General features: G+C 41.2%; 1 protein-coding gene across 1 annotated transcript in view; it reads left to right on the forward strand.

The window, feature by feature from the left end:
- The window catches only part of SDK1 (sidekick cell adhesion molecule 1), a gene marked incomplete at its 5' end in the record, with an annotated part of 281508 nt that overhangs the window by 166920 nt on the left and 91221 nt on the right, over positions 1-23367 (forward strand). Inside the window, 6 exons of the mRNA XM_010075218.1 lie at positions 245-392; positions 1252-1392; positions 4907-5088; positions 12844-12959; positions 16002-16194; positions 19155-19253. Of these exons, the coding sequence (XP_010073520.1) occupies positions 245-392; positions 1252-1392; positions 4907-5088; positions 12844-12959; positions 16002-16194; positions 19155-19253 (879 nt within the window). The remainder of the gene's footprint in view (positions 1-244; positions 393-1251; positions 1393-4906; positions 5089-12843; positions 12960-16001; positions 16195-19154; positions 19254-23367) is intronic.

Here is a 23367-nt window from a genome sequence, read left to right on the forward strand (position 1 = left end):
TATTATGCCGTGACATGTGCAGCATCACTTTCCAGTAGACAAATGTGCAATCTGCAGAACCGTGTGGGCTGACAGGAAGGTTTCTTCTGCTGAAAAGAAACTTCTTCCCAAAGTTCCTCTGAGGAAAACAAGCACAAAGAGCTTGGAGCAGTCAGAGGCATTTTCTCACTTCTGCAGGGCTTTTAACAAGCGCTTCAATCTTTTTTATTTTTATTTTTTTTTCACATGTAAATTATTCCAACAGATTCTCCCTGGAAGGTTCATCTATCAAACCTTGACCCAAAGATGACCGGTGTCACTGTGAGCGGACTGACTCCAGCCCGAACCTACCAGTTCAGGGTGTGTGCGGTTAACCAGGTGGGCAAGGGCCAGTACAGCTCCGAGACCAGCAGGTACAGTAAAAATAAATGCCTGTGTACTAACGGTGCAATAACCTAGAATTATTGGCAGAAGAAACTGCTGACTGTGAATTAATAAAATAAAGTTATCTTTTGCACAGCAGTGGAGGAACGGAGCAGTTAGCATTACCCGGGCCTCTGGAGAGTGCTCTGCAGCTGTCAGTAATTGGTGATAATGGCAATTAGGCGATGCAGGGTATCAGCACAGGGTGGGAGAGGTGCCCTCATATTTCCAGAGTATCGGTTGAGCAGAATCTTGGAACTATCTTTTTGCTCTTGTGCTGAGGCACAGCAGGTAGCCTGGGAAGGAGGACAGCGTTCACCCAGTCGTTACAGTGCCACTCCTGGAACTCACCCAGTGCGATGTAGAAGGATGGCTTCATCAAATTGAGTTTCGAGTGCATCCCCCTTCTTCTGTGAACCACAGCTTGCTGTGAGCTTGAATTGCAGAACAGCTGAACTCTAAATGGCTTTTTCAAAATGTAGGAGTTTGATATGAAAAATATTGAAAGAGCTGAAAGAAACAATTTGGAGGGAGTCACAGACACTGGACCTGAGCTCTAACTCATTCAGGCTTGTAATCTTTTTAAAGAGTTGTAGCAGCCTGGGTGATTCAGAGAGAATAGGGTTACCTCAGCTGTCTGTCTTGTTGCTTGCTTAACTGATTTCCTATTATGTTGATTTCTTGTAACTATTTCATGCATGTCTTCAGCAGTCTGATCAGTGTTATATTTCTTTCTAGTCATCAGACTTTGATGAACAGAACTGGTTCACATGGAGTGGCTACATGAGATAGAAATGTTATCTATCATTTATTTCAATGCTTGGCTCCATCACATTCTTTTGTACTTAGGTTGATGCTACCTGAGGAGCCCCCCAGTGCCCCACCTAAAAACATAGTGGCCAGTGGACGCACCAATCAGTCCATCATGGTCCAGTGGCAACCTCCTCCTGAGAGTGAGCACAATGGAGTTCTTCATGGGTACATCCTAAGGTAAGTCATTTCCCAACGTGGAAAGTGTGAAGATTGACCTGTGTGTGCATGAGGGAATTCAGAATGGTGTGACTCAAGAGTGTATTAAAGACTATTTCTCATTCTGTTGAATATATTAGTTATTGTTACAAATGCTGTGGCTGCCCTGGCGTATTACAGGTGAGAAAACACTTCTGTTCAAATGGCTGCCAGGGTGCAGACACTTGAATTGTAGCCTGTCTGCACTAGAGAGTCAGGGAGCTGGGGTCTCTGTTAGCTACTCCAAATGCATCACCTGAGTGGACTGACTCCCTGTGAAGACTCACAACATCCAGATAATTTTTCCAGTTTCAAAGTGAAGTGAAGCACCAAGTACAAAAGTTTTCATATGGGAGGTCGGTATAGTGCAGCCTGTGCATTGCAGATGTATGTTTGTTTATTACAGTCTCTGCTTCCTGCTAGAAAGGTTCATTAAACTTCTCAAAGACACAACCGGGCTCCTGCACTGTGGAAGAGCAGGGACAGAATCAATGAACTTCAGTTTTGTGCCAAACAAAATGGAGAGAGGGAACGACAGGTCAGATGCTTCATGGCAGACCTTGGTTTGGTTTTGAAAATCGATCAATGGAGTGAGATTATTTCAGACCCATCTGTATTTATTAACGAGAAACAGATTCAGGCAGGTAACTGGTAATCCTGAATACATCCCGTTTTTCTGCTTATACAGGGGTTATTGTGTTGGAAAGGGCATTGCCATACTGAGACAGCTTGCAGAACGTTTCCCTTTTGTAATTTTTTGAGGATTCGGTTATTCACTCCCACCCAATTCAACTACAGCTTACTTACTCATTTGGCATCCTGCACATCCTGCAGTGCCAGCAGCCTGCTAGGGCTGCACCTTTAGGAAGGGAGACGTGATCTAAATACGAGTTTTTGTGCGGAACTCCCAAGCGTTGCACCACCGCTGACATATTTCCAAGTGATGGTTACAGCCTCTTGTAGGCAGGCTGCTGACTTTTTTAATAGTGTCCTCCAGACGTGCTAAAAGATAACTGAGTGCTGCAGTTTAAATGCCAACATCCTGTTCACGCTGTGCTCCTACTTTTGCTGGCATGGATGGAAACGCTTTTGTGATGAGCTCCCAAAATAGTGCTGGAAAGTTCCTGCTCTCTGCAAGCAGAGTGGAAGCCTGTTAATGTCCCTGTCACCTGCACAGAGCCTGCTACAGTGGTGAGCCACTTGTGCCAGTGGTTTTAAGAGCTGGACTCAGTTTGAAAGCTGTGCCAGTCATCAGTGACAGCTGGGAAAAAGGTGCTTTAACTCCTGTCTGCTGCTAGAATCTTGTCATGAGACTTGGGTACCTATTTGCAGGTTGGCACAGTTCTTCAAACTGGTCTCCTCGATAATAGGATTCATTCCTTAGCTATTCCCAAAGAGTCTTACCCAGTCCCAGCGTTAAGTCCTTTGAGAAAGCAATCCCTCCTACTTGTGGCAATCTGTTCTGTTTTCTCCATATAGCATCTTCCATAATGTTTAACTTCAGTATTTCCTACAACAGCTATCAGCGTAATTGATTGCTGTCCTCACTAAACATCTCTTTCCATTTTAATAGAGAGTGATCATGTTCATTATGCTCAATCTGTGAACATTTTTTGATGTCTACATGCTTTGTCTTGACTACAGAGCAGAGAAACAATTTATTTGACAGGGATTTAAGATTATCATATAAAAGCACAACTGTCCCAGGTAATAAAGCAGGCTGTTCTTTCAAGTTAAATTGCATGGTCACAGCAATGTGCACTGAAGAAAAGTCTTCCTGCACTGATTTCTGTAGGATTAGTGTATAATAAAAAGAAAACCACCGGGCATCCCAGAGACCCAATGCTCAAGACATGCAGGATACTAAACTGATGCAACACCTGATCTTTAAAAGTGAAGGTGCACTGCACCAGTCAGATGGAGTATACATCAAAGTCCATGGTGAGAAAAATCATGAAGACATGACATTTCTGAACTGGCCTCCTTCCTCTGTCCTTTTCCTTGCTGGCAGTATTGCATTTAGAAGCGTGCCATGCTAAGAGCATAATAGATTAAATCTGTTAACACACAGGTGTGCTCTACACCTTGTCTGCTAAGTGTGAGACAAAACAGGGCTGCACAAAGAATTGACTTTGCCAAGAAGAGTACAACCATCACGGAAAAGAAAAGAAAGAAAAAGGTAGATATCACATAAAATAGAAAAAGATAAAGGCATTCAATAAACTCAGCTGAGGGCTGATATTTCTTCATTTCCATCTGTGTTTCATAAATGGTATCACGCCAGTGTAGCTTTACCAATATGAAGTATGCCAAAATACGGTCAGGCAAGTGGCTCCTCAGCAGAAAATAGAGGGGTTGTCAGTGATTAAGAACTGATGTCTTTATAAGACTTTAGAACAAAATCTATGGCTGAAATACATGAAGTTGTCTAGTTGTAGAAATTGCACCAATTTAACTTAGATGAATTTAAAATCAGACTGTAAGATGTCAATGGAATTGTTCTTTGTCAATAAGCTTTTGGTGATTGCCATGAAGCGAAGGATGAATAAGAGTGCATAAAAGCTGTGTGGTGAATAAAAATTCAAATATTTCCATATTTGTCTTTTTCATGGAATAGTAATGCCTCGTGCCCCCTACTTGGTCTCTGTTTTTCTGAGTATTTTGTCAATTAGCGTATTGGAAGCATCCATTAGACTGTTTTCCTAAAGGAAGGAAAACAAACAGTATTATTCAAATTCACAGATTTTCAAGGTTTGTTTTCTATAATTTAGTTTTTCTCTGTAGCTTCTTGGCCTAAAGAGACACATCAAAGGGGCTCTGTTTTCTGCAATACAGTTTTCACCTGGGAAAATATTTTCACTGTTTCAGCTTCCCACGTCTCAGCAGAAAGTTTGTCAGCGTGTTTACTACTCATCCCTATTTGGTGCAGCCCTTCTCCTGGAATTCCTCTGCTTTATCAATCCTTAAGTCTCAGATATATCCTGTCCTTATTTTAATCATGTTGTGAAGTAAATGCTGGTGGAAGCCAGAGGTGGCAATGCCCGAGACTCTAGAACGTCAGAGCCCTCTGAGCTCTTCCTTTTCAGATTTCAGAGGAGAAGGAAAAAAACATTTCTCAAGCTGATTTACAGCAGCACCCTGATAAAAATCACATCTGGGCTATTTTTTCTACTAAATCACAGCTTTTACTAGACAAGCCACATTTAAAAAGCTGTAATTTTTCTGCAACCATAAAACAGGATAAAACACCCGTTTTGTTTAGCCCTGAGCGTGTAATCTCGGTGAGATCAGATTATAAATACTATAGCAGTCAAACACGATATGGTCTTATCAGGAGTTAGTCTGTTGTTTTGATTCTTTTTCATTATTCTTTGCATAATTCTGCTGTAAAAGTTTGCGTATTGCCTCTTGATAAAGGAAGGTATTTTGCTAGTCAGAATATCTGCAATAATTGATAGCATCTGATTAACAGTGAATTTTTCTTCCCGTGTGGTAGGTATCGCCTGGCCGGCCTCCCTGGAGAATACCAGTATAAGAACATCACCAGTGCAGAAATTAACTACTGCTTAGTGAAAGACCTGATCATTTGGACCCAGTATGAAATCCAGGTGGCGTCTTACAATGGAGCTGGGCTGGGAGCATTCAGCAGACCTGTGACAGAGTACACGTTACAGGGAGGTGAGCAAATCGGACCGATATATCCTTTATAGTTACAGTCTACAGCAGTTTCCTGAGGAGGAGATGTACTCTTGGATAGTCCCACCTAATGACTTGGAAAATCTTTGGTGAGTTCAGTCAAATTTGATGGACAGCTTGAGGTCAGAAAGTAGGAAAGAAGAAGGAAACACTTAGAATTTTCAAATGCTTAAGTAGAGACAAGATGAAACTCTGCTGCTGTCTCCATTGTAGAAAAAGCTGTGAGTGAATTCAAAAATTATCTATTTTTGTTGACCCTCGTGATGACATGGTACCACGCTTGCAGGTCAGAGTCACCCGCAGCATCGGTAATAAATAGAAATGCTGAATAGAGCTGGGGTCCCGTGGAATGAATTTATAGAACGTGTGACAGGCAGGGGCTGAGGTTACTCTGCCAGGAGAGGCAGAGGAGTGGGGTTCATTGTGGTCAACGTACGCGGTATGCCGCATATGCAACGTAGGAGACAAAAGCTGGGAACAGCAGCTGCATTGGCTCTGATAATCACGGAATACCTTGGTTTAGAAATATGGAATAAATTGTAAGGAAACTGTAGGGAGAGAAATACAGCCTGTGGAGAAAGAGGGATTTGTAGCATTTTGGGAATGGTGCAGACATTTGCGAAGAGGAAGATAAAATGATCTTTAAAGCCCTGGTTTTTATGCTACAGCTCCTCCACACCTTTCTGGTGAGTGCTTTCTTTTAAGAAGAGTATAAATTACATCAACAAAAGGATACGTAATTACTTTTTACAACCAGTGTAGGGCATGTTTACACCTCTAGATTGGTATAAAAATCTGTAGGATAATTAAGTACCAGGCCCTTAAAGCTTTCATATATTCCCATAATTGCAGAGTTGTGCTGGATTCTGAGCACTGGACAGTACATGGGCTCTACTTTATTGGTCATAAAACAATCCAACTATTTTAAAAACTTGCAGATTTACAGTGCATGAGTTACTTTACAATCAGTGAAGAACATGTAGTTGTTTGTTAATTGTTACTAGGAGTACATTATAAAATGATTAGATACAGTTTGAGGTGTAGGGAGATCTTTAAGAAAAGATTATTCATATGCAGCGCTAATTAACCAGAACAATTAAAGAAGGAAGGTAGCTATATTTTGGCTTAGGGCATGTAAAGTCTTGCAGTTTGGATGAGTCTAGACACACTCAACCTCTTTCTAGAAGTATTTATAGCAGACCTTGAAATGTTTCTCTTAAAGTCTTCTCCTTGCAGCCAGGATTAATGTTTTGTATCTCACTAAAGACCAGATCTCTGCTGAGAATTGGTTTGCATACAGAATTTTAATCTCTTTTGTGAATATGCTTGTAATTCATTACTTTGTTTATGTGCACATTATAAGCTATCTTAGCACCTTAACCTTCCATCTATTAAGACTGAGGTTTGGACTTCACACTCTTACTTAAACCCTGCAATTGACTCTAATTTCCCTCGATATTAGGTGCTGTTCTTGTCATCCTTTATTGACTGGCTGTCTGTTGTCATCTATAAGGATATAAGTCCTCTGTTATAAATTAAGTGTAGTCAGTTCTGCATTCATATTAATCAGCAAGTGTTTAGACTGCAAGACAACCTGCAGTGGCCTGTTGGTCTTTACGTAGTTCCTAAATGCTCAACAGTGGGTAGACATAGAAGAAAACCTGGATATTTCCTGTTCATTTTGTATCAATGTTTAGTAATAGCAGTAAATAACTATGTTATGGATGCTGCCATCTCCTAATGAAAGCCTTGCTGGGTTTCTGTGCAAATCACCAAAAGCATCCAGTCTGTTCTAAGAGGAGTTTGAAACCTTTTTACATTTCAAGTTGAAACGAGAGACTGGTTGGTATCAGTATAATTGGAAACTGGATTAATATCAGGTCTCCATATATAGTGCGCTACTGTCTGAAACTCTGCTCTTTTGTCTTGTCGTTGGGAAACGACAGGAAAAGCCAGTGGCTCTGGAATGTCCTTCCTAAACCAAAGCCGCAGGAGTAAGAAGAAGCCATATGTAAAACTGCCTTGTAAATCAAATTCTGATTTTAATATGAGTGGAGATAAATGTCAAAGACACACACTCCCATCCATCCCCCTCTCCTACTACCACCGCCACCACCTCTGTTCTGACATCCGTTAAATGATGTGAGCTATGCTGGCAAGAACCTGTCTGTCTAGGGATGAAAAATACCTGAAATATCTCATATTAATCAAGTGTGCTCTGCAGTCGAAGCCTGGCAGGAAATGAATGCTGGGAGTGGATCAACCCATTGGCAGGAGCAGATCAGCACATTGGCATCTTTGTCATGGGGAATATTGACTGCCCATATAAGCTGTGGATTTATACCAGAACCGAGTCTATTAATCCCTTATTAGTCCTCTGGGGTTGCTTTAGCCACTGATAACTAATCAGCTACTCAAAGCTCTTTGAAAATCACCAACTTCTAGAAGGTAGCCAAACTCATGAGATGCTGAAAGATCTCAACTTGAAGAGAAACTGGCACATAATGTCAGTTAGATAAAATGTCAGAAAGACTTACTGGCAAAGCACTGAACATCCTAGCACTGGGGTCAGACAGTTTGACTGTCTCTAAATCTTGAAAGCCTTTTTCAGAGTGATATTCAGCCTAATCCTTTGATGCTCTGGATATATAGGTCTTTCTTCATCAGAGTTTCTGCAGCTGTTCCTCACTTTGATGTTCCTTTTCACAGGGATTTGTGCCAGCCTTCTGCATAGGGCAATTTTTACTTATTTAAACAGTGTCCTGCAGGACTTTTCATTGCCATATGAAAAACTGAAGCTTCCCAATACCTTTTCTTATAAGGGTAGCTTTGTGAGATGTACATACATCTTTCTGCATGGTGATGATGATGTCTCTGCTCTGTAATATTGGACATGTTTACCTTTTCCTGCAGGTTGATTTGAGAAAGAAGCAGCTCCCATCCTTTACTTTGTGTCTGTCCCTTTTATCTCCCTAGCATGAATACTTCTGAATTTCTCTCTCTCTGAAAACCTCCCACCACTCCTTTATGTTTCGGCAAGGCAAGATTTATAAGAGAGTTTTCATTAGGCTCCTTGTACTGACATTAACCAACTTTTGTCTCTAGTTTAGGTGCTATGTTTTTATTTTAACACGTATCTCAAAAGCCAGTCTTACGTCCTCTCTATTTTTCTTTCTGTGCTGTGCTTGGACACCTTGAAAGGCCAGGAGAGTGAGCAAAAGGCCCTTCCTAAATAAAAGACTGGGAGAGTCACCAGTCTAGGGGGTCTTGGTGGTAGGGAGAGAAGGATAAAGGCAAGATGAGTCTGTTCAGCCAGGTCCAAAGTGGTTTTTTCATGGGCAGTAGGAGGTGAATCAGTTTTATCACTGGTAGGTGTCATTTGCCACTTATTGCCTTTTTTACAAAAGTTATTTCACAAAGGTTGTGAAATTAGCAGTTGCCTCGGTGAGGTCCCTGGCCCCCAGCTCTTCATGAAGAAGTCAGATCTTGTCCTTGTCAGAAGCATGCAAGGAAGGAAGATGATGTTTCAAGGCTCCAAGAAGCAAAACTCCTCAGGTAGTGCCAAATCTCCCACTACTGAATTTCAAATACCGGCATGTGTAGAATTGCACAGACTACTTTTTCTATACACCTGCTGCAGCTCAAAACACAGCAAAGGATGTCAGCTGGGGGCGCAGGGAACAGGCTTCCCATTCCCCACCAGGGATGCACGGCTTAGCACCCCAAGAACAACCAAATCTTAACGCGGAGAAAACCCTACAGTTCCCTGAGCCTGCCTTATTGAGACGTGGAAGCTGCCACCTCAAAGCTCGGGAGCTCTGGAGGAGCAGGAGACTTTTCTACCAGCCTCTGTTGGAGTTCTATATTTAAGAGCAGTAGCCCGGCTGTCAGAATCCCTGCAGGGTTTACATGCTATCTGCACATAGCTAGAGACAGCATAATTGCATGTACACATGCTTAACCTCCGTGCCTTCTCTTCTCTCAATTATCTCATCAGTGAAACCCTTTTAATGGCTTTTATCTAGAGTGCTTCCATGACCTTTTCTGCTTAGAATGCTCTGCATCAGCCTGCGGTCCCGGGGGCCGAGCTCTGAACAGATTTCCAACCACATGAACTTTATTGGGAAGAAAGTAACAGTTGGGTTTGTCTGACCAATTTGATTTGCAATTCTGAGATGACTCCCAGATGGGTCTCCACTGTGAGATGGTTCAGGAATACTTGCAAACAGGATGAAGAACAGGTTTAAAAACCCAGCATGTAAATGCTTGGGGATTGCTCTTGAAACACCTATTGACATTGGTAGGTTCTGTACTGATTGACAAGAAACTTGTAGGAATATCTACCACTGAATTAGAAAATTCTTTATGTGGACAGTTGCAGCTTCAGTAAGTTACTAACCGTGATCTTGGAAAAGTATTTGAGTTTTGAAGTGACCGGAAGGTCAATTCTGATTTAGCTTCTGGCAAAATTCTTTTCTTTTTTAAATGCAAAACTGTTCAGATACCCAAGTCTTTAATATCAGGACATAAAAGGAGAACTTTATACTGGCACTTTGAAGTAAATTTGAGATTTAATGCCAATGTTTTACTGATTAAAAATATAAAAATATATTACATCTTCTGCAGTATAATTAAGCTTATGCATATTAGATGGACTGCATTCTTTCCATCTTTTAAATGCATTCATCGAAATGCAGATGTTGATTTTTCAATATAGACGTCCAAAGAGGAATTGTAATATAAATCATGATTTCCAACATTCTGAAGATTTTATGTTTTCTGCTCATAATTTTTACTATTTTTCTTCTTTAGCAGGTACTTTTTGTGCTATGATGATTTATTCTTGTTTCAGGAAATTATTTCCTAATGAAAGACAAATATTTCCCTTTTTAAAAGAAATAACTGATGTATTTAGTTATCCATATTTCTAAAACTGTAGTAAACATGTCCTAAAGTGCTTGCCTGGGCTTTTTTGAGGTCTGTAAGAACCACAAATGAAAACTCGAAGCTTTCTGATACAGGTTTTTTCCTCTCTAAATTAATTTGCAATATTTTTAATTGTATCTAAAAGACTCATCAGGCACTTAGAATAAAATCCTTGTGATACTGAAATCATTGGAAGTTTCATATTCATTGTACAACATCCGTGGGATCCTCCACTGAAGAAAATAACGCCCACAGAAATGAAGCAGCAATGTGTCTGTGTTTCAGGAAAATGATAAAGGCAGAGGGCGTGTCCTGCTGGGAGCGGCTGTACCATTCCCTCAGGTCACCTCTACGTGTGTGTTGTGGTCTGGGAAAAACAGACTCTTCCTACCAGGTCCCTCAGGTCACCTCTACGTGCGTGTTATGGTCTGGGAAAAACAGACTCTTCCTACCAGTGCTGAAGTTCTGTGTTTCTTCACGTGTGGCTGTCAGTGGGCAGCATCTGGGTTGTGTATAGATTTTCTGTACAATAATTGTGTTACGAAATCAGCCCAGCACATGGAGAGTTCTCATGTAGCAGCTCAGCAGAGGAGGAGGGAGTGGAGAGGAGAGGATGATCCTCAGCTGATTTAGCCCTCATGACAGAAGATTAGTCTATCAATGATATCCAGGTGACTTTCTGATAAAAAAAAACTCACCTGAAGGCTTCTAATACAGTTTTCTTCTGCAATAACAAATCTCTGGCAGTTACAATATCTGAATATGCAAATGTGCAGGAAAGTAAGAATTTTGATTTTTTTTTTTAATCTTATTCACATTAACCATTAATTGTACAAAGTATTGCACACAGAAGCAAATTGAAGTACATCTTGTGGCTCTCGTAATAAACAGTTTCATTAAAGAGGGTGAATAAGAAAAAAAACACATTTAGTAGGGGACTGTAGCCAAAGCAGCTCGTTATGACTGTGGAGTGACTTCAATATATATGACTGAATATCAGGATGATGTGGTGAATCTCTTAACTACGAAAACTTTATGATGTCTACAGGTCGTTAAGATGATATTATAACCTTCCAAAAGCATACAGGGAGTTATGATACATGGCAGAAAGCAGAACCCAGATTCTAATGAAAATTTAGAGTAGTATCAGATAAATTCTGGTTTTAGAACTCAATAATTATGCATAGTTCATAAATTGTGACATCAAGTTTTAAATTAGGATGAGAAAATTCTAAGGAGTGTGCAGTTTCTGAGGTTAAAAACAAATGTGCAGAGCTAAATTTTCAAGCCATGGCAGACATCAGGGAGTTCTAGTGGGACACAGAGCATGAAAGGGGATGTTCTTGTCATTTCAGACCTGACATCTTGGAGGATTTCTCCATTTTTCTGTGTTGATGTTTCTAGGTTGTGGATGTCTTTGCTAAGTGTACGCTGCCCTGGCTCTGTTGGCTGCAGTCTCGTTATAGCTCGTACACCAGTTAAGAATAATGCCCCTTTATGTCTCTTTCAAACAAACATAGCTTTTGCTGGACAAATTTTTACATTTTTGAACTTGATTTCTTCTCCATACAAAGATTCATCTTCCAAAAGTAATTTGAAGTTTTAAAAGTTTGTGACCTGTTGTTGAAAAGTACTGAGCAAACCCCCATTTCTCAATGGGAACTGGGGATGCTTTTTAGAAGCCTGGGTCATTGGGCTTTGGTAGAAATTTTCCCTTGGGAGAAGGAGGAATAAAACTTTCCAGGCTTCAAAACCACTTGTGGATAGTTTCTCTTTTGTAGACTACAAATGCACATGGCTGTCAACAGTAATATTTTTGAAGCTTTATTAAACTTACTTTAAAGGATTCAAAGGGTATTAGTCCATTTTTTATACTCAATAGCAGTTTTCTTCTTAAACTTACCACAAGCTTGATAATTTCAGAAAAAAATAGACCTGTTTGTTAGTATCCTTTCCTCTGAGAACTATAGAAATGACATCCTAAAGCAGTAAGTTTAAGAAATTGCCTGGGAGGTATTTAAAGAGATGTGTTATTAAATGGCAAAATATTTAGGTGTTATTTTTTGTCGTTTGAAGGCAGCATGGCTTTAAGTTCCGTGCTTTCTTTTGTATTGAGAAAACATCTGTCTAATTAAATACTTGGCATAAAATGTTTATGCAACTTTTAGTAGATTAGAGGATGTATTGGCTCAGAATACGTATAATCAATTCAATATACATGAATGAATATCATCTCAAGATAAAATGGGAACATCTCCAATTCCCAAGAAAAATTTGTATTGCGCGTGATATGACTGGTCCTAATTCTTTAAGCAGCAGTAAATAATAAACAGATGCTGTCGCCAGATCATAATTCACAATTAAGAGTTTTAATTGTGCAAGCTCCATGTTTGCTTGTCTGAGCTGAAGAATTGTGCAGTATTAAAAGACTCAAGAAATTTCTTTCTGAAACTGTTCAGTCTCTGTGCAGTCATGGATAATTGAAAGAGATGTGTTCACCTATCGCTGCCTAGCTTCTGTCTCAAGTCTTCATGAGAAACTCATCTGTGGAATAATAAGCTGCAGAAATCATTTCATCCCCTCCCCTTGAAAGAATCTCCAGTACAGGATGAGAAATTAACCCAATTACCCTTCTTTCCAAATCATCGCTGGTTACCATTTTACAAAGAGTGCATTCTTTTCTCCAGGTTGTTATTGCTTTGTAGCTCGTCACAGTGAATAGCTTTTCTCTTTTTTTCCCCCCTCATCCCTCCTCTGCTCTGTTTTTTTTTTGGTTTTTTTTTGGTTTCCCTCTGTGCTGGCCGGGAGCAGTTCCTACAGCCCCACCGCAGAACGTGCAAGTCGAAGCTGTGAACTCCACAACCATCCAGTTCCTCTGGAACCCTCCGCCCCAACAGTTCATCAATGGAATTAACCAAGGATACAAGGTAAGTAGAAACAACATTTCTGGAACCCCAAATAACATTTGCCTTGACAGTCCTGGTATATGACATTTAGAAGTTGAATCGAATAATCTCTGAATCTCCAGAGCGACTGTATATTTTCAGGGGTATCCGACAGGAGTGAAATAGAGAAGCGAGCAGTTGTTGCTCCTAACAATTGCTAATTTATGTGAGTTCTGAAAAGGAAATGTGTCATAGGCTAGAAGTCCTAATACCTTTGTCATTTATCTGGAGAGCTTCCAAAGCCAAAAAGCAGTTCAGTGTCAAACAGTTTGGAAAGCCAGCACGGGAGGTACGCTGTTGTGCCACTGAAAATCAGGCTTGAGATTTCTGTGTCCTCTAATGCGAAATTCCCGTTCATTTCATTAGGAGCCAAGACATCACGCTAAATATTTGTCTGAACTTTCCCGCTGTGATGATTTGGGAGATGTAAGAATGTAAAATTTATTAATCACGCTTGATGACATGGAGTTAGCTTGATAAGTCGCTGTTGATGGGACAACTGGCAGTATCTATTACGGTACGCAGGGTAGAGAGTGCTTCACCCAGCACTTGCTGGTACTTTGCCCAGTGGAGTGGATGCGAAGAACGTAGCTGGAGTGGTTTATTTCTGTCTCTCGGAAAGGAGTGCTTAATGGAAACTCCTTCGATGGTTTGGCAGTAGGGGCATAAGAAATGAAGGGTTTAAAAAAGATTCATGGAGAGAACAAAGAGAAATTTTGTAGGAATCACAGAGCAGGAAAAGGGAAGACAGGGATCATTTATGAGCATAGAGGAGGAAGGTTGATTTGGGTGTTGGGTGACCTGAGAAGGATGTGTAGTTCAGAAGACAAGCTGCAAGTTAAGGGATGGTAGGTGCATTTTAGAAGTTTTGGGAGACTTGATCCTTCTGTAAGAATTCCTCAAAGTGATGGAGAAACCGAGACAGAGGTCTGCATGGGAGTTTTAGTATTTTTCCCATCTGTATATTTCTCATAAAAACCAGTGATGGTTCCAGAATCCCACTACTGAAGTACTATAGACATGTAGATGGGTATGTCTGTTTTTCCAGAGACAGAATCAGCTCTCAGGACTAGGTGACTGACAGGGCTGCAAGCGTATATCCTGAAACCTCACTGTAGAAGTAGTAATTGGCTCCTGTTCAGACTCTGGAGAAAAAAAAGCACTTTTGGGGCTCACTGGACTGCAGTGCACTATAATTTCTGGTGCAAGTCCAAGCAGGGTGAGCTCAGTCAGATTTGCAAAAGTCATATTTCAGATTTTTCTTCTTTCTTTCCAGAGTCTCAGTCTAAAGATCCTTAGTCTCATCACATAGCTACTTCTAATTTATATTTCAGTTTTTTTAGCAATGGTATAAAATAACTGCAATCATAATTTGTATCTGTCAGTGGTCAGTCAGTGAAAACTTTTGAAATGACGTGAATTTCTCTTTACTTGGACTTTTTTGATTGCAGTAGATTGCAGCAGCTTTACCATTCCTGTTTCTCATGGGGATTGTGAATTGCAGTATAAAGTCTGTGTGAGAACGTTTCTGTCAGTGACTTCTTTTGCATAGTTTTTTGTATGATTTATAAATTACTAGTCGTCGAAGCTAGGCCTTTGCTTTTCTGAAGGATTAAATACGTTTGTTTTCCTTTAACTGGTGGAATTGTTCCCCTTTATTTTCTGCACATTTCCTGAAGACTGTACAATGAAATGTACTCCAGAAAGAGAGAACTTCGGTCCTTCAAAGTTATAAATGCCAATTGTAATCCACAAAGGCGATTTAGAAAATAAAATAAAACTTACTATTCCATCAACCATTTCCCATTTTTATATTTTCTTTGAAATGTATTTGCATTTCCAGAAGCTGTAAAGTGCACCTTTTCACATATGAAATATTCCCAACAAAATTACCCCTTACAGTCCTCTAACTGTGCTTTCTGATGATCAGAAACTGTAGACATTGGCTAAATGTGTCAAATATGGCTCATTAATTTCAGGCATCTCTTCATGTTTATGAGCCTGAAATCAATACAAGCAGCACGATTTACACAGGTACTGGGTGAGGTCTCGAATTTTAACATGCTTATATGAGACACAAGCTAAAGATTTTTGGACAAAATAAAGATTTCATAAGCACTTTAAAGCTTTAGATCCCTAAGCCCTGAAGGCAATTTCAAAAATTGTTTTAAAATTGCAAAGTCATTTGCCAAAAATGAATTTTTTAAGTCCTCGTTTAGGTACCTCCACATAAGGTACTCCACTCTAAAAAATATTGATCACCCAGAAGATCCATCGAGATGAGCAAAACTGGAAGAACTGAGCGCATCTGGCAAGCACGCTGCTTTAAATGCATGAAAATGTCTTCAGGAGTCGAACTGTTGAGACCTAGGCGCTGAAAATCATAGTAATCATCTTTACAACCATTTTCTATTCTTTCTGTAGTTGCAGAACCATTTGAATCATTCACAGCGTGGATATCCCCAAAGCACCGAACGCTGCAATACCCTTCGCCCGTTGGGCTGGGCTGGTCAGTGGGATGCTGGGGGGGTCTGTGGAAGGGGAAGGAGGATTCCCCTGCCCCATCCCACTATCCTCCCCAGCCAGTGGGATCTTTAAAGGAACTCCAAAATAAGAGAAAAGCATTTAGCTCAGAGTAGCACTGAAAGTACTTTTTTTCCCTCCAGCTTCCTTTCAGCAGCAGACTGTTCGGGCTGGTCAGAGCAGCCCAGAGAGAGGCAAAAGACTCGTGTCGTACAAATAATAATTCACAATAATTTTGGCATTGTTCAGTAGCAGACATTGAGACTTGCAATACCTCCACGGTATCAGTACGTCCCCCATCACTAGTGAGTATTACACACATCCCTCCAGTTATCACAGTAACCGTGTTCTATCCATCTGTTCGGCATCAGAGCTGACAGTAGTTTAACGGCATTGCTTGTTTTTTACAATCAGATTAAGATGGGTTTGGCAGCCAAGCTTACTTGGATTCCAAATAGAAACGATTTCTGATGAGAACTCATCCACCTTTCAATTTTCTAGCTTCTAGCGTGGCCAGTGGATGCTCCAGAGACTGTGACTGTGGTCACCATCGCTCCAGATTTTCATGGGGTTCATAGTGGCTGCATCACCAACCTGAAGAAATACACCACTTACTACACGTCGGTTCTGTGTTTCACCACACCTGGAGATGGACCACGAAGCACACCGCAGCTCCTGCGCACCCTTGAAGACAGTGAGTAGTCACTACTGGTAGAGACTCTCAGTGCTCAGATTTTGTTTGGTTGAAGATAAAAGCTAGAATTTTCAAATCTGGTGCTTAAAATTTGCACTCTCTTGTCACGTTACCTTGCATTGGATGATGACCTCAGCCAGTTGTCCATGTATGTTCTTTTAGCCTGTGGTAAATGAGTGATATTGGATGTTTTTTTTCATTATGGACTAACCCTGGATGAATTTTTTACATTGGTCAGAAGCTGAAAGCTTCATAGTCTGGTTCAGCTAACAAACACCCCGTTGTTTATGTCTGTGAACACTTATGCTCTTAAATCCATGTTCAGGCATCCAAATAGATGTGAATTGATCTTCTTAGGAACTGACCACTGGAACTTCCCATGGAGGTCAATGATTAATTTATGATTGTTTCCTTCTTTTATTCAATATATTGAAAATGTCTGTGTCTATATTATATTGCAGGTGTTTGTATAAAAGAACAAGGATCATAACGATTCAGAATTAACTTTTATTCTGCAAAGCTGGAGTCAGGATGAAATAAAATTATCTGGATAGTTTAGCATATAAATTATTTCCTGCATCAGAAAATGTTTTGGCCTCTGTGGCCCCTTGGAAGTGTTTGCTCAAGATGTTTTTGGGACTAGCCTGTGTCTGATGCAGATAAAAACTAAATTGCAGCGGCCCTCACAGCTAACTGGGTGTTCACAGCGATCTTGGCTCTGGCCAGCGCTTCAGTGTCTTCAGAAAATTAAATAGTTTCCCATGGATTTTCCTTTTGTGGCCAGTCTCCTCCATACACTAGACCTCTGCCCCAAGAGCAGGTCGTAGACTTAAACCTTTGCTCGTTAGAAGATCCCAGAGGTGGCAATTTAACTACCAGAGATCTACGTGAACCATTAATATGAACTCTGGGGTTGAAGCAAAAGGCATGGAGGAAAGGGAAACATGCATTAGGTTCCTGTGTGTCGTATTAACTTTTTTGCCTGTTTTCCTCATGAAATGAAGCTTTTGTCAGTGATGGTTTGTAAATGATCTCGACTGTCTTAGGTCCATCTGTCTTTCCCCCTCCACCGACATTTGGACCCTGTAGCTAATTGCAGTGAGTACAGAAGAGTAAGAAACTGAAGAGACAACAGTCCTAAGATTTTGAAAAAATCAATCAGATGGGAATAAGAAAGAGACTTTTAATATTTCTCCTGAAGGGAAGACTTCAAAAATGACACTTAAAGACTTCGCACAAAGTGGGAGAAGGAGCATAGTCAAGACATGGAGAGTATCAGGGAAATATTGGGACACACAAGAAAATTCCATCATGAAACACAAAACGAGAGAAAGCCAGACTTGTGTTCTGTAAAACATTTAAACCATTTCTTAGTGTATGCAGCCATGTGCTGCAAGGAGCCTCAGCATTGGAGATAAGCAGGATTTTTTTTTTAAATGCTTCAGGATTGCTTTCCTCTGTTTTCATGGTGACTGAGGAGTTAAGTGCAGGATGGTATAATGCATCTTTGCAGAGAACTCATTGAATCTAAGTTGTTTCAGGATTTATGTGGTAGGAAAAAAGATTCGAAAGGACTGTCATTCATGTTCTCAGGTGATAATTTTCTGTCTGTATAGCAAATTCAGGCAATCCTTTAGGAAAAAAAAATAGCGCAAACAGATCTATCTGCTGATGAACTGTAGGTCAAATAAAATCTGACATGCGGGGAGAAGCATTGTGTCCTGGCTTGGAGAAACCTGCACCTGGTTTTCATTAAAACATTAAAATTGGACTGCAACAGCGGGAGCTAATTGGAGTAAAGCTTTGCGAGTATGCAGTTTGCATGTCTGCAGATCCATGGTCCCAAATAGTCCATAATTGCTGTGCTCTTGTTGGATATTCCTGAGATCACTACCAGATCAGCAGTTCTCTCTGTAATGCTTTGACTACTAGATATCGCAGAATGGATTTGGAAATTTCCCTCGCTAGGATTGCAGAATTGCAAATGTAGCTGACCTACTGGCAGGGTCCTTTTTTTTTTTTTTTTTATCATAGCTGGAGGGGAATGAAAAACCAGACTAAAGTGAAGAGGAAACAAAATATGAAATTGCAGATGAGAAATTGCCAACTGATGTCAGTGGAGCTGGAGGATACTCGGGCAGGGATCCAATGACAGAAGCACAGTGAATATAAAGTGAACAAAAACTCCTTTTTCCAGTACATCGATTGAAGACAGAACAGTAGTTGGATCAAAAATCAGTCAGGATGTCTTCCTTGAAGATCAAAATTGAGGGAGGATGGCATATTCTTGACAGTCATTCCATTTTATGCTCTTTCATTGCACACTAGGGAGCTGAAATTTTTAAGAGCTCTTGAGCTACATCATAAAAATCCTTTAAAAGTTTCACACACTTGTATTCATTTTACAGAAGACAGTTGCCATTATGTTGGACGTTTTTAGAGTTGTTTTGAGAGTATCTATCCAAGCAGAGGCTCGGTGACTCTGTCCTTGCTCTGACCTTGCATAGGCAAAAGGCTCTTTCCAGGTGAGGGGGATGCTGGTGGTGCTGCTGCAGCCCCAAGGGCGACTGAGCCACACGCAGCAGCACAGGTAAACGCTGTTGAGGGAAAACAGCAAACACAATCGCTTCCAGAATTGCCAGCTTGATTGTTCTAATTAGATTAGATCAAGAAGAGAGGCTGAGAACAAGTTGCGTGCAAGTCTCCTGCTGCCGCTCTCTGTAGTTCTCTGCACAGTTAGGATGATGACTAGAGAAAATTAATTTATGCCGTGGTAGCCAGAGTGCTTCTTAACACCTTGTGTTCTCCCCTCTCCCCCGCAGCTCTCACTGATGTTTCCAGCAGGCTTCCCCTCAGCCCCGGCTCAGTGTTTTATTTCTTTAGCCATAACCTTGCCGTGTGAATCAGATCAGAAGTATGTGGGGTTCTCCTGTTAACAGATTTCCTTTTCTGATTGCCAGAGCCCGGAGCGGTGGGACACCTGAGTTTCACTGAGATTCTGGACACGTCTCTCAAGGTCAGCTGGCAAGAACCTGTAGAGAAAAATGGCATCATTATAGGCAAGTATCACCTGCTATCTCCCTTTTTATTTTTTTTTCAAGTGTGTGTGGGGCGGAATGTATCATCACAGTGAAGAAATGTTTGTGTAATAGAGCATTTATGGAGGACTGGCTATGGCGAGCGCTGGTTTCCTGGTCCCTCGTTTGGGTAATTGAAATGTCAGCTAGGGCACATTATAGAAAGTACGGGTCCAATTACTGGCAGCTCATGATTGTGGTCACTGAAAAGGCAGTCTGTATTAGAAATCAGCTCCCTGCGGAGTTTCTGGTCTTGTTAAATCTTCCGTGACCTCCACCTGTGTTACTCAATTTCTGAAACTTGGTGAGATGGTGTTTGGCCTTTGCCCGAAAGGTAAGGGGGTTCCTACATGGAGTTTACAGCTGTAAAATCTGGGTTGACGTGGCTAAGATTGGCAATCAAGACCAAACCTGAAATCAGCAGTATCCTTCATCTGTGATGAAGTGGTCTGGCTGTGGACTGCATTTGCATGTCATTACTTAATTTCGTATAAACCATCGCAAGGGTTCAGAACTCTCTTGTTTCTCTTTGATGAGCTTGCCATTTGACAAGCTATTTATCTATTTACTCTATGCCAGTGTAGATACAACAGCGGCAACTTCATTATTTTTCATCAAGGAAGCTATAAATAGTTGAGAAAAACTCTAGTTCTTATCAACAGAGGCAATATTGTCTTCAGATGAGAAACTATTGCAGCTGCACAGGATGGACATTCCATTTAACAAAGATTTCAAGGTTTTGAAGTGCAAGAAAGCTCCAAATTACTGGAACTAAAATCTTAATTGGGAAGGGAGAAGATCATTTCACATGGATCAAAAGATTTTGTTTTGGGAGCATTGACATGGAGATGTTTAATTTTTTTTTAATTGTATAGTAATTTGTAAAATTTAAGTACATTTTAGGAGTTTAAGAAAAAATCACTTTCTGACCCTTGAACATTGAAAAGTTACATCAGTCTGATTTCCTGAAGCATTTTAACTTTGACAGGTCGAATTATTTTGGTAGGACTTGTCGGTGTTTTCTCTGTGTACCTGTAATATGCACCATTTGTACGTGTCTCTTCCGTGCTGTTTCTGGTATATGTGGGGCCCTTATGCAGATCATCTTACACCTTTATACCGTAGTAACCTTCCTGAAATAGGCATTGATTTAAGTGGTTTGAGAACAGATACTGATGACTTCTGAAAGCAGAGCAGTATTGATCTGGTGAAGATGGCCAAAGCTTTCAAGCCCCAGTGCTTAAATTTGGGTACCTCCTCGATACTTGGCTAAGTGAGATGATGCAATACTCATCCTTGTTAACACAAGTTAGCAGCACTACGCTTAGTGTTGCAGAATTACTTTGTTAGAAACAAGCTCCTGCCTCCCAGAATGGATTGAAACCTGGTGGAGCATGGTGATGGAATGTGTTATATTTGGGGCAAGTTGTTTCAGAAGGAATTAACTCAAGCAGCTCTGTTGTTCGTGAAGAAACACCAGTGTAAAAATGCCCAGCAAAGCTTATAAGGAAAAAGGAGCATCCTTAATGATGCAAATTGCATTCAGGATAGAAGAAAAGAAAGTAAAATTGTTCATGCCCTGAGTACCTCAAAGGTTTGTAGAGGGCTGCTTGGGGATTTGAGTGCTAAGGGAGGCAATTATTCATCATCTCTGCTCGTTGATATCTTTACTGGCCCTTCTTGTTCCATGCAGTGGAGCTGGGAGGAGGAAAGCCAGAGGGTGGTGCCCAGCAGCCAGCCAGCTCGGGGAAATTGCCCATTACTCTTGCTGTAAATCTCCGTCTCTTCCTCGCTCCCTCAGTAAACACTGATTTATGAGGACCTGGATGTAGACGGACAGTTTGTGATTGGGTATACTGCTCTCTCGTAGATAATTTACTCCAGATCAACAGAAAATTATTTCTGAAACTCCTCTGGTCATTAGTTTCCGTTAGGCAGCGTGTTGTGGAGGGGGTACGGTGCCAAAGCACACGGGAAGGCTCCGTGGCACCGTTCCTCTTCTCCCTTACGCAGAAGCCAGAGGAAGCACTCGCAGCCCGGCCGGCTGGGCTCCCCCGCGCACATTCCTGGCAGGGATCACGTCTGTAAAACAGTGAGCGCATTTTTACCAACCACATGTCCTAAAGTTCTGCCCATCTGTCAGTCATTGTGGCTTAAGTGCTACTTGGGGGTGCGGTGGATGTTGTTCCTTTCCTTCAGCGTTTTTTCAGCTGTTTTTGTTCCGCATGGTTACGTTTGGCTTTGTGGCTGCTCAGTATGTATGTACGTATTTTCTGTTTGCATGTTATTATACAACTAGAATTTAACTGTATATTGGGGACTGAAATATCCAGCAGTAAATGCTGCCTCTTTGCCTTTTCATCAATTTGCGTGTAAACTCAGGATATTTTTCCCAGTGAATGTTTTTTTTTCAGTAAATAAATACATAGAGACTATGTGCCTAATGGGTGGCAAAGCCAGGTCTCATCCCTATAGTCACAAGGGAGAAAACATAAAATGTTCAAAGAATAATCACCAATATTTGATGTACATCCAAAGCTTATCTAGATGGGAGAGAAGATATCTCAATCGCTTAAGATTGCCTAGCGCATGGGGGATGAAACTTCTTGTTGTTTGTAAGCAACAAATGCAGAGAGGGAGAGAATTAGAAGTCCCCTGCTTATCTTCTGGGTATTTATTGCTCTGAGCAACACATTTGGTTTTATTCTGAGGTGACACTCCTTGGTTCCCTCTGCCAGCCCGTGTGTAGGGTTCAGGCAGGGGGAGCCGGGTTGGCCGCAGCTCCCGGGCAGACAACGGCCTCGGCTCCATCCACGGCTGCACGTGGACGTTCTGCTGGCTGGGGATACAGCTGCTGGGTTTGTGTCCTCTGCTGGGAAGAGGCACAGTTGCACCTTCCTTGGACTCTTTATTCCTCCACATTGCCCTGTCTGGAATAAACAGCACCCACGGCTTTTGAAAGAAAAGGGTGTTTGTGATGGTTGTTCTGTTTGAAACTCCTTCGTGCCTCTTCGCTGAGCATCAGAGGGGACAGTCAGCCCCCACCTTTCCCTTCACCCCCTGTTAATAAAGGCAACAGAGTCCTTCAATTCTCTCAAAATCTTCATATGGATTATAATGTTGCCTGTGCTACATAAACTCTGATCACCGGTGAGTGATTCTTGAGCCTTTTCAGAGACCAGTGAAACACCACAGTGTCTCAGAGATGTTGGTAAATTACTGGCTTAATTAATTTCCATTCAGACACTTACTTAAAACTGGTTCCAGGTGAGCATTTGGGAGCTTCTCCCCTTCCCCTAGGTAGTGCATGGTCAAGTCAGGCAGTTGTGGTGTAGCTGTAATTGCTGAAGTATCGCCTCTCTTTATCACTGCCCCTCACCTGACACATAATTAGTGACTATGGGAGTACTCTGAGCCCGTTTTTGTGCAAAATTAGGTTAATGTGAATCTCTGCCAGTGACGGCAGCATCAGAGGAAGAATAACTTCTCACACCTCTAACTCTCACTGAAATATTTGTCTCACTATGGTTTTAGCTCATGAGATGATGTTTCCTTGTTGATTAATATCATAAGGTACTTTGCTATGTCAACTTGTATATGTTCATCAGCTTATCATGATTTTTTTAAAAAAAAAAAAGAAGAAAAAACCTCAAGCCCCCCAATGGGTCTGAATTCCTCATCTTAGATGATGGGTCCAGGAACCCAGTAGGGAGTTTCTCTGGCTGGCTTGCCTCATGCATGGTTCACTCCGTAGGGTTCCTTTCTGTTAGTCCTTTTCACTCACTTCCATTTCACAGGCATTCAAGAGCTATGTGTATTTTTTTCCCCCCTGAGTCAAATCACAAAGAAAGCTGCAATCAAGCAAACTTTTCAGACACGCTCTCTGGAGACTGGCACAGTGAGGTTCAAATGGGTTCAAACGAGAACAAAGTGGGACTGGGCAGGAGGAGGAGGACAAGTGGATTTGGAGGTAAAATCGAGCAAATCAGACAGTAGAAAGTTTCAAAAGTTCTTGGAAGGCAAATGGTTATGAAAGTGATAAAAAGGAAAGGCTGGTTATGATAGAAGAATAATACGGAGGTCAGGGTGAGTGCAG

The sequence above is a fragment of the Pterocles gutturalis genome, unplaced genomic scaffold (assembly GCF_000699245.1).
Source record: "Pterocles gutturalis isolate BGI_N339 unplaced genomic scaffold, ASM69924v1 scaffold7237, whole genome shotgun sequence".
Lineage (NCBI taxonomy): Eukaryota > Metazoa > Chordata > Aves > Pterocliformes > Pteroclidae > Pterocles > Pterocles gutturalis.